We start from the raw sequence: 14961 nt of genomic DNA on the forward strand, positions 1-14961 counted from the left end.
CAAACATAAGCTCATATCGTTACATCTTGATGGTCCTTAAGGTGCTACAGGACTCGATTCTAGCTGTTCCACCAAGATCTGGAAACACATACAGCTAATATATATATATCTGAGCAAGTTACAGTTTTGTGCTGAAATTATTATTAGTAAAAAGAAATACTTAATTAAAATAAAAACGCAACGTTGTAAAAGAATTTGTAGCTTTTGTGTGTGCATTTTGTCTTCAAATGTGTGAATGCACCTTTATGTGGTTAATGCTTCTTTTCATCCAAATAACTAGATTTTGTTCAAATTATAGGATTTTTAAATATGGGACAAACTTGGGGTCTTAAACAGCTTCCATTAAATCTTGGTGCTCCTGTCTAATTGCCCTAGAGACAACAATTTATGTATAGAGATGGGTATTCACTGAGAAGCCAACAGTACTACTGTAAGATCAAACATGTCTACATTCTAGTTTTCAGATAAAAGATAGTCCTATTCTACTTCAGCCATTCTTTCCATCACAAAGGACACAACAATATGATTAATAAGGCCTACATTTAAAACCAATGACGAACTAGTAGTGTGAGACTTGGGTAGGGGCTGTGGCTCAGTGATAAGAGCATCTGCTTTGCATGTAGGAAGTCCCAGCTTCAATCCCAGGCAGGAAGAAGAGTATGGGTTAAAAGGACCAGGCAATAGGTGAAGGAAAAAACCTCTGCCTGAGACCAGTCTGAGTAGACAGTACAAACTTTGATGGACCAATGGCCTGATTCAGTATAAGGCAGTTCAGAGACTGAAAATTTCTTGGTTTGCAACAACATGATTTCTGAATTGGACAGAATGACAAGCTATTTGCAAGAGGAAATGAAGGAGAGAGGGAGAGGTTGTTAGCATGAGAACTTAAACCATGAATCTGAGTAGAGCTGTTTTCTTTGGCTTGAAAGTTCTCTGACACTTTCTACCATGGAACAGGCTTCCTCTTGCATCAGTGCTTCTATTTGTGGAAGGGCTCATTCAAAATGATTGATCTTGAATAAATGGAAGTGCTAGCACAAGAGGAAATGCACTCCACAGCAGAGGCTATCACGCTTGCATAGACTTTGTTCACAGGACAAAGCCTTTGTACCTAATGGGGAACCTGGAAGAAAAAATTGGAACATAAAAAAGTTTAGGTAAAGGTAAAGGTTCCCTTGCTCGAAAGCCAGTCGAATCCGACTCTAGGGTTGCGGTGCTCATCTCCGTTTCAAAGCCGAAGAGCCAGCGCTGTCCGAAGACGTTTCCGTGGTCATGTGGCCAGCATGACTAAACACCAAGGCGCACGCAACGCTGTTACCTTCCCACTGAAGTGGTACCTATTTATCTACTTGCAGTTTCTTGCTTTCGAACTGCTAGGTTGGCAGGAGCTGGAACTAGAGACGGGAGCTCACCCTGTCTTGCGGCACCCGGGTCTTGAACCGCTGAACTACTGACCTTCCACAGTCTGCAGTTCAGCGTCTTAACCACTTGAGCCACCGCAGCTCAAAAAAAGTTTACCACATGGTTAATGTTTGACCACCTTGTGGTTGTTTTTTTTTACACAACTGAATATCTTAAAATATTATCATTATCGTATCTCATTCCTTGCAGTTTAGCCAGCGCACACATGTTGAAGATTTGACTGTTTTCCTTAGGACATATACTAACAGTGACAAGAATTCTGTATTTTAGATATCAAGAAGCAGTAAAAATTAGTAACAACTGTAAGCATAAAGCATAGTGCCTTCATAAATTAAGGCTCACTTTTGTTCTCCTAAAATATATCAGGACTTCAGCTAAGATAGACATTCAGATGCTTAGTGCTTTACAGTTGTTAGTAGTTTGTGTACACAAAAATGTGTACACTCTTGTACAGCAGGGATTTTGAGCATGGACTCAGCTTTCTGGACAATTGAATAAAATATGAAATGACAGTTGAATAAAATAATAGGTATGTTGTTTGCTTTTGGTCTCTTCATTGTTTATTTGCTTTTTAAATGCCTAATGATGACCAGAGACCACTTGATCTTGCCCAGTCCATTAAAATGTGTGCTATGATACTTAGCTTCTGCATTCTGAATGTAGTGGTGTCAAGAGACCAGGCCTTTTTCGTAGTCTCTTGTCAAAATTCAAACAATGGTTCAGGCTGAGGCCTAGAAATCATGAAGGTTTTCTTCTCTCTGAGAAACCAAAGTCAAGCTGCCTGTGGCTTCAGAGAGAGAGAAGGAGATAGGAGGGTTTCACAGATGGCAGGCAGATCATCCGGTTTAGTAATTTCAAGGTCAATGGGGTCGGCCTACACATTTCAATCTGTTGGAGGAAGGACTTTGTTTAATTGGACCTTATACAGCTGCACCTGGTTAGCAATAGGAATCATTGTTCAAGTTACATCATTGACCATACATTTAATTGGTTAACAAATCATGACAGTGCAGGTCGTTGGGCATAAATAAAGATTCTTCAGTTTAGTTTTTGCTCTTTATCTGGATTACATCTAACTTTGGCACACATTTTTACTCTGGGTGGACCTTATTGGCCAGATACCTGTTTGACGTGGACTTAGAAAGTATCTTGGACTCAACCTTTTAAAAGTAACATCTGGATTTAAAAGCAATGTTTGTAAAAGTGGTTAGGTTAGATACATAGCTTTATTATTTTGTCCTCAGGGTTCACTGCTCTTTTATTGTATATTGTACAATCTTTTAATAAACTACTTTAAATATACCTTGTGCTGTTCTTGGGTTTGGGGGCTTCAATTTGAATCTAGTACTTTAGTCCATACTTGCTACAGCTACGAGAGTAACTGTTTTCTGGAGCTCATATTGTAAGTGTCCTACTTTACAGGGTTGACTTCCTTGTTCTTAGAGCCAGGAGGGCTAGAGGCTTAGTCCCTTGGTCTCTGGTTGACAGAGAAATAAGGGGACTGGTGGCAGTGATACCCTGGTTTGTGTGGATTCACACTTTAGCTCTTTTAGTTTGTCTTGACCAACCTGTCACCCTAAAATATATCAGGACTTCAGGTTTAAAGTCCTTTGATAAGCAGAAGTTTCAATACAATTCTGCTAAGTTAGTTCTCCAGGGTGTCATGAGTGCTGATCATTTTGTCAGACAGGTGAAGGAGGTGCCAAGTTTTTGTCATCATCTGGCACAGGAGTCCCCAAACTTTTTTAGCTTTTGGGCACCCTTGGAATTCTGACACAGCGTGGTGGGCACAGCCACAAAATGGCTGCCACATGAGGTGGAGCCAGACACAAAATAACTGGTACATTTTACTTTCAGTCACATAATGAAGATCCTTGTGCTATGATGGCAGCTACTGCCAAAGCAACATTTTCAGAAAGCCATTCAAATTCCAAATGGCCAATCAGAAGTTTTGCTGGGAAAAGCCCCACCTGGCCCTACCTACTTTCTAAAAGCACTTGGTAGATGCCAGGAAAGGTGTCACCTGGTGCAATGGTGCCCATGAGTACCATGTTGGGGACCACCAATCTAGCAGTTGATTGATGGTGTCACAGCTGGCAGCTGTTAGGTTAAGCAGTCCTTTTGAGATGCAGGAACAGTGCTTTTGCACTATGGATACTAAGTATGGGGGTATGTATCCATTTTTCCAAAAGCGGATTGGCCTCTCTGGATCAAAATGGTAGAGTATCTGTTGCACAATGAAGCATGGACAAAGGTAGCTATGATGGTCAGCAGAAAAATCCCCAAAGGGAAAGTAATTAATATCTTTTATTAAGACCAAACAACTTATTCCAAAACAAAGTGTGTTACCACATAGCTTGCAAGCTTTTGAGTTTCCAGAACTTTTCATTTGGCTGGATGTTCAATACAAAAAACTAAGAAAAAGTGAGTTAAGGGGAAGAGAGCACAGTGGTTCAGAGCTTGGTGGAGTGGTCCTTGTGCCCGCAGTTTATGGAGCCTTAATATATATTGTCAAATGTTGCAGACTTAAGGGGATTATTTGCTTTATATGCAACAGATTTGAACTTGCAGGGGCCCCTAAAATAGAAATAAATTCTTACACTTGTTAAACATCTCCCAGTATTGTGTGTTAAAATACTTGGAAATTAAAATATCCTGAAGGATCTGAACAACTCTTTGTATGTTATTTATATAGGTGATTACTACATGGTGAAGAAACTCTTGGAAGAGAATAGCTCTGGTGAAATGAACATTAATTGTGTGGATGTACTTGGGAGAAATGCTGTTACCATAACCATTGAAAATGAGAATCTAGACATACTACAATTACTTCTGGATTATGGGTGCCAGGTAGTACGTCTTGTTTAAAATACTTAATAAATAAGAATCTATTTTATTTTTTCCTGTCCTTGAAAAAGAAAACTGTATTCCTTACTTTTACTTCAGTTTATAATTCTAAAATTCATATTGTCTTTCCTGATATGCTTATTTATTATTATTTTTGATTTGACATTTCGTTACTTTCAGTCCACAGATGCACTCCTGGTGGCCATTGACTCAGAAGTTGTGGGAGCTGTGGACATACTACTCAATCATCGACCAAAACGATCTTCTAGACCAACAATTGTTGTTAGTAATATATATTTAAATTATAAGTGCACATCAGATGTCAACCTTACATCATTCAAATATCTGTGCTGAACACATTTTTGTTATACTATTTGATAATAAGAAACTTTTGGTTATCTGAAATTTTGGAGAACATATTTAAGAGTATTTGGATTGTGCAACTGAAAAGAAGCATTATTTTTGTCCTTGTTTTAAAATATGAGATTTTAAAGATAAATTGTTGGAATACTGTAACAAGAGAATATATTGCATCAGTAATGTTTTAGATATAGCCTAAAATAGATTAGCTGTGACCTGTATGCATGTACAAGAAGAACTGTAGTCTTTTTTAGTCTCTGGCAGAATAATCTTCAGCATTAAGCAGTAGTGCTAACCTTTATTTCTATTAAATTTTAAACTGACATGAGTCACCAGAAATTTTCATTTACAGTTTGACTGATTGCATGTAGGTTGATAACCCGTCTATACTTTTTAAATCACTTAAATGTTGCTGCAAATAAGAGCCCTGTCCAGTGTGCACATGCTTCTGGTTGTTTTAAGGAAAGCGTCATAGAGGAGCTGTCCCTCTCTAAGATCCCCGACTTAGCTGCTCTCGTATAGCTAGTTTTTGGGCTTTATTTCCTTTTTGGTTAATATTTTTCTGCATTCCTGAGAATTCCTAAAGTATTAAATACTGTGACAGTCTGCAAGCCCTCGAGGAATCCACAGGAAGAGGTAACCAGTCTAGAACTTCCATCCCACTGTTCAGAATTTCCTCTTTGGTATGCTGTAAACTGTCAAGGGCTTGAGCAGGTTGATTCCCCTCCCCTCTTTCTCTTTAACGGACTCTTGGCTGTTTTCAAGATTCCATTTCTTCTGGAGCATATTTAATCCTCATCAGACCATGTTTTAAAAAGTTGATTAATTTACATATATTTTTCTGCATATTTAAGGAGTACCTTGAATATGTGGAACCCCAACCTTGTCTTCTTATAATCGGTACAGGGATATTCAGTTTACTGTTAGATATATTGACTATTGCTTATAATGAACCTTTAAAAACAAAGCACTATAAAGGAGTAAATATTTACAATATTTTATAATCTTATGTTAAGGTTAAAATCCGTGTGGGAATGGGGCCACTGTACGTTTACTGGAGTCCCCCATATGCTTACAAAAAACCCTGAATCGTGACTGTATTTGAATTTTAAGTTAGTCTGTCTTCATTCAAATTAAGCTAACTACTGTAAGCATAATGCTGAATTTTAAGGTATAGCTTCAAGAAATGGAACTTATGGAACAGGGGTTTTCCACCTCTCACTTCTCCTGTCCCCCCCTCCCCCCATAACTTCCAAGAGCTGGGATGTGGCATAGGGGGCAGCTGAACTGGGAATCCATGGACCCTTGGATAAAAGTAAATTACTTTGCTATCTTCATGATCTTCCACTGTTATTTCTCGTTCTAGCTATTAGAGCTGTGTCTACTAAATATTGGTAGTATTGGGGGACGAAGAATGAATATATTAGAAGCTAGAATTTCACAACAAATTTAGAACAATACAGGAAATCTCAAGAAACAATACTTTTGGTTTCAGATGAGGCATCTTTTAGTTTTGAGCTTTACATTAGTTTATCATTTTTACTTCTGTCTGTTGCAGAAATTAATGGAACGTATTCAGAATCCAGAATATTCAACAACCATGGATGTGGCCCCTGTCATTTTAGCTGCTCACCGTAACAACTACGAAATCCTTACTATGCTGTTAAAGCAAGATGTATCTTTACCCAAACCCCATGCTGTGGGCTGTGAATGCACATTATGTACAGCCAAGAATAAAAAAGATAGTCTACGACATTCCAGGTTACAGTAATTACCGCTTTATGTTTGCATGCTGTTTTTTCTTTCAAGCAGTACTCCCAAAGCTGTTCAGTGCAGCCTTGTAAATAGCCATCTGCCTAGTTGCTTGCGGTGAGTTAGAAAGGGCTTGGATCCAGTCAAACATATCTGCAGATGGAAGGATTTCTACCTGTGGAGTGCAGCTTTGCCCCCCCCCCCTGCTCTGCAGTCCCAGATGTCTCTGAAATGCTGTTGTTTGGGGGGCCATTTTGGATTGGAGTGGGAGGTATGATGCAAGAAAATTGTGCTTCATGGGTGGAAATTCCTCCTACAGAAACATTAGTCTGTATTCAGTTTTCAAGTTACCAGGCAAGGATGCTGTAAACTGGGACAGCTGTTTCTTCTTGTAGGTCACTGCAAATCACTACCATATATGCATACAAGCACACCAGTAAAAAAATTGATGTGTGTGCAGCACTGTCATAGTGATAGCACTGAATTCTCATCTCACTGCAGTAAGTATGCATATGAACTGAATATCAATAGTAGGGTCTTTTTACTAAATTAACAAGTAGGATTGAATATTTCCCAGATGATTTTAGATCGCAACATATTTGACTATGTGGGGGCTTAGTAGAAGTTCTTGACATTACTTGTATTTTGTGCTGTTTCATTATTCAGGCTTGGCTGCTTTTTTATATGGTACTCATATATCTTGGCGTGGTAACAGTTTGTGAATGAGGTGATAGCTTCTGGAATTTTTGTTGTGGTCGTTTGAATGTCAAATAACAAGATGGATTTAAGAATTTCTGCCCTCTTCCCATGCTGTTCTGATGTTATACAATGCTGTAATGCAGCACAAAAAAGGGTGGAAAGGATGGAAGCAAGCCATGGTCTTTTTTAAAGGTTATACGGGTAGGAGGATCACTAAAGTAATTTGCTAGTACACATAGGCCTGGAGAGGACACGGGTTGTTTCAGATTTCTTTTTCTTACTGAAATTAGTTTTAGGCTAAACTTTAAAAGGTATGCATATTTCATAGTGAATTGAAAACACTCATCAAATGAAAATTGGCTGCCTTACAATGTTTTCTTTGATGTTTTAATCACAGATTTCGTCTTGATATATATCGGTGTTTGGCCAGTCCTGCCTTAATAATGTTGACTGAGGAGGATCCAATTTTACGAGCCTTTGAGCTTAGTGCAGACTTAAAAGAACTTAGCCTTGTAGAAGTTGAATTCAGGTACAGATAAAGTTGGTTTTTTAATACTGTTTTATTTTTGGTGTCATGTATGTAAATAAAATTGGATGCAGACACTAAATCAGCTATTTCCAAATCACAAATTGTAAATGACAGAAGAATATGAATCTTGTATGTAATAAAATGTCCTATTATTGCTAAGGAATAGACATCTAATGTAGATGTTCAGCTAAGATTATTTGTTTTAAATCAGTGGTGTATTTTTTTGATTTGGATATAACTGCATAATTGACTGTGAGCTGGATCCAGTTACCCATTAAGTGAGATGCCTTTTTCTGGTAGAGGAGGAAGCCCTGCACTGTTGGTGTCCAATTGAACACCCCTTTTAAAATCTTAAGCATAAAATTAAGCTAGGTATTTCCATCTAAAAAATGTTGATGATATCTTATGGCCCTCACAGCAAACGTTGCCACCTTTAAAGAAATTTCTTGATTCCTGTCGGCTAAAAGCTTGTCAAAATAAAATCTAATATTTCTTCCCAGAAATTGGACACAAACTGGCACTAAATAAACAGAATGAAAGTTCTGATAAAGTTTACATTTGAAAAGAACATGTTCCCTCGACTCAATCCTTCCATCCCCACAGATGCACAGACATTCGTCATAGGGACACCTTTTGTATTTACCCTCTGTAACCACTGAAGGGAGCATATTTGTTCTCAAAAGAGTAAAAGCTCTTCTATACTCAGCTTTATCTAAATTCTGTAGGTATGGCATCAGTGATATTTGGTTCAAGTTCTCTATACCTAGAAGATAGCAGTTAATCTCGGACAGATTGTGTTGCCTTTCAATATCCAGGATTCTTTGTTTAAGAAAAGGTTTGACAGAACTATATTCCAGCTGCATCATAAACTGTTTAGAGAGCCCATAATAACCCAATTTAAGCTCAGCTTCCTTAGTCCAATAAGGTGTCATAGAGTCTCTCAGTATCAAGCTTGTTAAACCAATGGGCTTGGACACTAATTTGAACCAGTATAGGATAGCAGCAGGAGCTGCGGTGGCTCAAGTGGTTAAGACGCTGAACTGCAGGGTGTGGAAGGTCGGTAGTTCAGCAGTTCGAGACCCGAGTGTGCCGCATGACAGAGTGAGCTCCCGTCTCTAGTTCCAGCTCCTACCAACCTAGCAGTTTGAAAGCAAGAAATTGCAAGTAGATAAATAGGTACCACTTCAGTGGGAAGGTAACAGCATTCTGTGCGCCTTGGTGTTTAGTCATGCTGGCCACATGACCACAGAAATGTCTTCGGACAGCGCTGGCTCTTCGGCTTTGAAACGGAGATGAGCACCATAACCCTAGAGTCGGATTCGACTGGCTTTCGAGCAAGGGAACCTTTACCTGTAGGATAGCAGCAATCCACAATAAAGTCTTTAGGGTAACCATGCCAGTTTGCACCCTAATGAGTGCATTTGAAACACCAGACAGGACCTGTAGGATATGCCATAAAAACTTGGATTGAACTTTTTCGAATGCCTGCCAATAAGTTTGATATGAAGATATTATTATTTATTTTATTAATTCAATTTATACCCTGCCCTCCCCGCGAATGGGCTCAAGGCGGCTTACAGCAGTGGCCCAATTGCCAATAAAACCAATGAAACAATATACACCATTTCATAATAAGTTAAAACATAAAATCATAAGGTGCTATTCAGTTCTACAGTTTGTTGCTAACGATGGCGTATTAAGATGTATCCGAAAACTAGATTCCAGCTCAGTGTCGTTCTGAGTCGCTTGATGTAACAGGCCAGATGTTGGTACTGAGGGCCGGGCTCATTGATGGTAGTGGTAGGGGCGGCTCCTAATTGAAGGCCTGGTGGAAGAGCTCTGTCTTGCAGGACCTGTGGAACTGCAATAGATCCCACAGGCCCCTGATCTCCTCCGGGAGCTCATTCCACCAGTAAGGAGCCGCCACTGAGAAAGCCCTGGCCCTCATCACGGTGAGCCTAGCCTCTTTGGGGCCCAGCAGGGTCAAACGATTCTGTGACCCTGACCTCAGTGCTCTCTGGGGTATATGTGGGGAAAGGCAGTCCCTCAGGTATGTCGGACCCTGGCCATATAGGGCTTTAAAGGTAAGCACCAGCACCTTGAAACGGATTCAGTATGCTATTGGCAGCCAGTGCTTAAAGGAAGGGCCCTTACAATAACTGGGCAAGAGGTTTGGCCTTAAAGAGCCTAACTGCCACAGCCACATTCCGTCCCCCTGAGTTCCAGTAGAATTTCTCAATTGTACCTCCACTTTTTGTCGCACGCGAAGTGACATAGTCCATGTGCGTCTTTCTGGAACCTGAGGACTGGAAAGCTATCCACTGTCACTGAGTTAAAGCTTGTGTTATTGTTTAAGAAAACACTTCAGGAGGAGAAAAAATGACTTTTGAGGTCAGGAATTGTGTTGTAGTGGGCCATGTATTCCTTTGGCAAATTAAGAATATTCATGACTATTAACCAAACCTTAATGAATATTTAGACACAATTCATTAAGCAATTTCAAAATCCAATGATTTTACAGGGGGAGAAATTGTTTTCTCTCTGAAGTAATATCCCACTTTCCATTAGAAGTTTCCAAAGCTGGTTACAGTAACAGTATAAAACCAAAACCCAATAAGAGACAAAAAGTCATTTGTAAAAGAACATAAAACATGGCACCTTAAACATTGTAAAATCCATCTGCAGTATAAGTACAGCAAAGCCACTCTCTAACAAGCCTGGTTGAGCAGAAAGGTCTTAACCTGACACCTGAAAGTAAGATGAGCAGGAGGCAGACATGCAATGGCAGGGAAGTTGTTCCAAAGGTGGGATGCCACCATTGAAGTGGCACTAGCCTCCGGGGTACACCCCCTGATGGTAGGGGCATCCAGGGCAGGGTGTCTGATATTGTTTTAGCTCTTGAACAGGACCATATGGGAGTAAAAGAATCTTCAAGCACTCTGGTTCAAAACCATGAATCTGTTATCTAGTGCCTTTTTATCCTATCCTTCCAAGGACATCAGGGCATCCATGTTATACACCAGTCCTGTGAGGTAGGTTAGGTCACAAAAACGTGACTGGTAAAAAGTCAATGTCGGGACAAGAAAATCCTGTACCCAAACTTGGAGTCACCACAACGGGACTGCACTTTTAAGGAGCTGTTCCCCAAACTACAGCAAATTAGTGGCATTTCTGGGAGGAGTCTGGGTGGCAAATCCCAAATGTGCAAACAGGCAAAGCAGCACCTTGCTGCTTGTTAGGACCAGGGCTCTAGTCGGGGGGGAGCTCTCAGGTACGGAGCTCCGGAAGAGAACCTCTAGTGGGCGGGGCGGTCACGTGGTGAAGCCCCGCCCCCTTCTTTACCCCGCCCTCTGCTTCGATCCTCATTCCGTTTGGGAATGAGGATGAAGCAGGAGGGTAAGTAGCCGGGCCTTCTGACACACTTCCGGTGATGTCAGGGGTGTGTGGCCTTCTGTCACTTCCGGTGATGTCAGGGGGCGTGGCATATGCAAATAAGTTATGCTAATGAGTTATGCTAATGAGCTCCGGCAGCTCTTTTTCTACAACAAGACCCCTGGTTAGGACTATTCGCCTTGCAGAAGATGAGGATTGGCCAGGAATCATATGCAAGTTAACTTGCTTCCTTCAGAAGGGCTTGTGGGGAGGCCAGCAAGGTTTTCCCTGGCCACCTGGCTATTTACTATGAACTGTACAGGAAAGAAGTCGGCAAGAGGAAGATCCCTTCTCCCACAGTCAGTGAGTTTTATGTAAGGCTGTGATCATACGCACAATTAGACCCGACATAGTTGCAAATGCCAGGTGGATTTAAAGGGCGCGATCAGACAGCAACATCTGGGAAGTGCCCCGCAGCCATCAGCAACCCATTCTGCTTCACCACAGAAGCAGAGTTAAAAGACACCAGGGAAAACCTGTTAGTAAATGGGTTGCGACAGGCCACGGACGGTCTGATCTGATTGCTCCAGCACACTCTCATGGTTTCGGGATGGTCTGATTAGGCCATCCCAACTCCATGCCATTGTCCCAACCCCCCCCCCCCTTTCACAGTATGTGCATCATCACAGACTCCATAGGGAGCCCTTGGTGCAGAGGTGCAACTCATCAATCCCTTAGTTAAGCACATGGGGGGGGGAAACGGCACAACCTCCCCCGAACTCACCCGCAGTTGTGTCTGATCACACGCTGATGGACTGCGCCCGCAGCTTCAAAGGGAGGTGTGATCGTGCAACTGCCGGTCAAATTCCTCCAGAAGAAATAGCCTCTAGCCTCGCTCTCCCCCCCCCCGTTTTTTCTGGCGCATGTGACAACAACCTTAGAGTGGGTAATGCTTTAAAAGTCAAAACCAGCATTTTGAACTTTCCCTGGAAGAAAACAGGTAATCAATGAGGTTCTTTTAGAAGTGGGAAGATGTGATCCCAGCAATTAGTTGTGTAAGCAGTCCTGTATTTTGTACTAATTGAAGCTTTGGAGCTATTTTTAGAGGCTGCCCCACATAAAACTACAGTTCTCCTTCTCAAGAAATCCTTGGAAATTAAAAATGCTTTGGGTGAATTGTGCCTCATCTTACATCTCATGGAGTACTGCTTAGAATCTATCATCCACTATTTCTGGGAAAGTAGAGGCATTCAGTGATTGTGTAAATGACCTTTCTTTGCATGTGCATGAAAATATCAAAACAGAAATGCATTAATTTCACAGCTGTCCATCTTGTCTCTAAATGCATAACTCTGAGGTTAAAAAAAAGCTTGTGGAGTATTGTTTGGGGAATGTGTGACTTATACAAGGGGAAAATTGATTTAAATTGGGTTTTTTTGCTTGTTGATGTAAATCATGATTTAAACGACTGATTGAAATGCTTAGATTTAAATTTGTCTACTCTGACATTTACTTGGAGTCTAGACAGGTTTTTACAATGCAATCTTATGCATTGTTAACCTTGATGAAAGACCCAGTGAGTACAGCAGGCGTTACTTCTAAATAAACCTGCATAGGATTGTGCTGCTAGTCTGAATGCTGAGGAGTGCATCAGAAGCAATATAATGGTTACCACCTTATGTATTTCCTAGAAATGATTATGAAGAACTAGCCCAGCAGTGTAAAACCTTTGCTAAAGACTTGCTTGCCCAGGCACGGAATTCACGGGAACTTGAAGTCATATTAAACCGTACAGCAAGTGATGAGCCTGTGGATAAACGGGGACTGTTAGAAGAAAGAATGAATCTGAGTCGCCTAAAACTTGCTATTAAGTATAATCAGAAAGAGGTATATTTTCTTTATTAATGTATTGTAGAGACATTGTAGAACCATAACAAGTAGATGTGATAGACTATAGTGATCAATCTTCTTGAACGTTATGTTTCTATAAGGTGAAATTTGAACTTGAAATTTGAATCTGTTAAATTTGAACTTGAACCAGACTTTGGAAAACAAATGTAGCTGCATCTCCCTTAACTTGCTATCTTATAATCAGGTGCTAGGATTGCAGCACCTTCAGAAGACACTTGAGGATACAATTAGATGACATGTGAGAGACCTCTGATCAAATCTCCCAACACTGAACTGATCATGGATCTTATCTAGTTGCATCCTTGGTGTCCATGCTAGCATTGAAATCTTGACCAAGCTTAGCACCATCCACTGGCTCTACTACTCTGTTTCATTCTCTTGTCCGTGTGTGTGGTGGTGTGTGTGGAATCTCCTCTCATTTTCTTACAATATAGCCTGTGTTCCTTTGGGGACGTATTGGAACCTTGGAGGCCAGTGCAGTTGTGCACTGACCTTGAAGTTCTTTGGTGTGACAAATAGAAGTCTTGTAGCCCCTTAAAAACTTTAAAACAAAAATTATTCCAGCATAAGTGTCAGAGGACTAAAACTCTCTTCTTCAGATATCCTACACATGCTTTTTCTGAAATAACATTTTCGTATTCTTTATGGTGCCATAAGACTCCTGTTTACCTTTGCTGTGATGAGCTAACACAGTTACCTTTTGAGAATTATTACTTTGTGAGTTTCTCTGGCAAGTAGGCAATTTCTGCTGCTGGAGAAAGGCCAAAAAAGGGTTGCTAGGTTACAGTCCAGGCAAGATTTTGTATATACTAAACATCTCTGGAAAAAGAAGAATTCTGCTGTGGGAGGCCTGTTTGGTGGAAACTAGAGCCCTGTGTGCTTGGGTGTTGTGGAGTGGGGTATAGGATTAAATTTAGATATATGTTTATTCGTTTTATTAGCATTTTCTCCATTGCTAGCCAACACATGGGATAATACTGATTGAACTTGTGCTATTTGAACCCACCTGTATTTCTAAATAATTGATTCAGAACAATTATGTATAAATAAATTTTAAAATGCGCCTCAAAATTCAATACCATTTTAAGTGGCACTCTCAAGTGGCACCTGGTGCTCTTAGTAGTTTAAACAAAGCTTTGAGCATTGAGTTCAGTCGTTACTTTCGAGGAGGTTTATTGATATAAAAATGTTTTTGTATTGCAGTTTGTTTCTCAATCCAATTGCCAGCAATTTCTCAACACTGTCTGGTTTGGACAAATGGCTGGTTATCGCCGCAAACACACCTTTAAGAAGATTTTTACAGTCTTGACAGTTGGACTCTTTTGGCCAGTGCTGTCTTTTTGTTATTTACTGGCCCCAAAATCTCGAATAGGGCGAATAATTCACACTCCATTTATGAAATTTATTATACATGGAGCTTCATACTTCACATTTTTGCTGTTACTTAACTTGTACTCAGTCGTCTATAATGAAGATAAAAAAAACACAATGGGTCCAGCATTGGAGAGAATAGACTTTCTTCTAATTTTGTGGCTTATTGGTAAGTATAGGATAAATAAAAATCTAGTTGTTAGCGTTCTAATGTGCATGTCCCTTCATTCCAATAACATTGTGTGAGAAGGATTATCCTATTTATCTTGAAATTTGACTGGCAAGGAGCATAGTAATTTCTAATTAGGGAAAATAAAATGTTTTAGCAGGCCTAGTTGCTGTTTCTTTATTATTATCTAGAGGTGCAACACTAATGTAATCTTGAGACATAAAATTAGAAGCATATGTATGTCTTCTCTTAAATTTAGAAAAAGTTCTGTTTGCACTAGATGTGTCTGTCTTGTGAAAATTGGTTCCCTCTATATTATGAATGAGTATGTATGACCAATAATCTTCTTTGCAAATTGAACAATAGGAGTTAATCCTTACATAGCTGTTGCCTTTGATTATTTAATTATTCTGAACCATTAATATTTAACAGTTTTATCCTAGCAGTTGTTTAACTTCTGCCAGGTGCTCTGTTGTCACCTCGGTTTACTGAATTAGAAATTCTGTTTTCAAAACTGATGTCTGTCAGA

General features: G+C 40.1%; 1 protein-coding gene across 1 annotated transcript in view; it reads left to right on the top strand.

The window, feature by feature from the left end:
• Positions 1-4117: 4117 nt before the first annotated feature.
• The window catches only part of TRPC1 (transient receptor potential cation channel, subfamily C, member 1), a gene marked incomplete at its 5' end in the record, with an annotated part of 28991 nt that continues 18147 nt past the window's right edge, over positions 4118-14961 (top strand). Inside the window, 6 exons of the mRNA XM_015429278.1 lie at positions 4118-4272; positions 4450-4551; positions 6188-6390; positions 7478-7609; positions 12673-12868; positions 14096-14432. Coding sequence (XP_015284764.1) covers positions 4118-4272; positions 4450-4551; positions 6188-6390; positions 7478-7609; positions 12673-12868; positions 14096-14432 — 1125 coding nt within the window. The remainder of the gene's footprint in view (positions 4273-4449; positions 4552-6187; positions 6391-7477; positions 7610-12672; positions 12869-14095; positions 14433-14961) is intronic.

The sequence above is a fragment of the Gekko japonicus genome, unplaced genomic scaffold, assembly GCF_001447785.1.
Source record: "Gekko japonicus isolate JY-2015 unplaced genomic scaffold, Gekko_japonicus_V1.1 scaffold4098, whole genome shotgun sequence".
Classification (NCBI taxonomy): Eukaryota; Metazoa; Chordata; class Lepidosauria; order Squamata; family Gekkonidae; genus Gekko; species Gekko japonicus.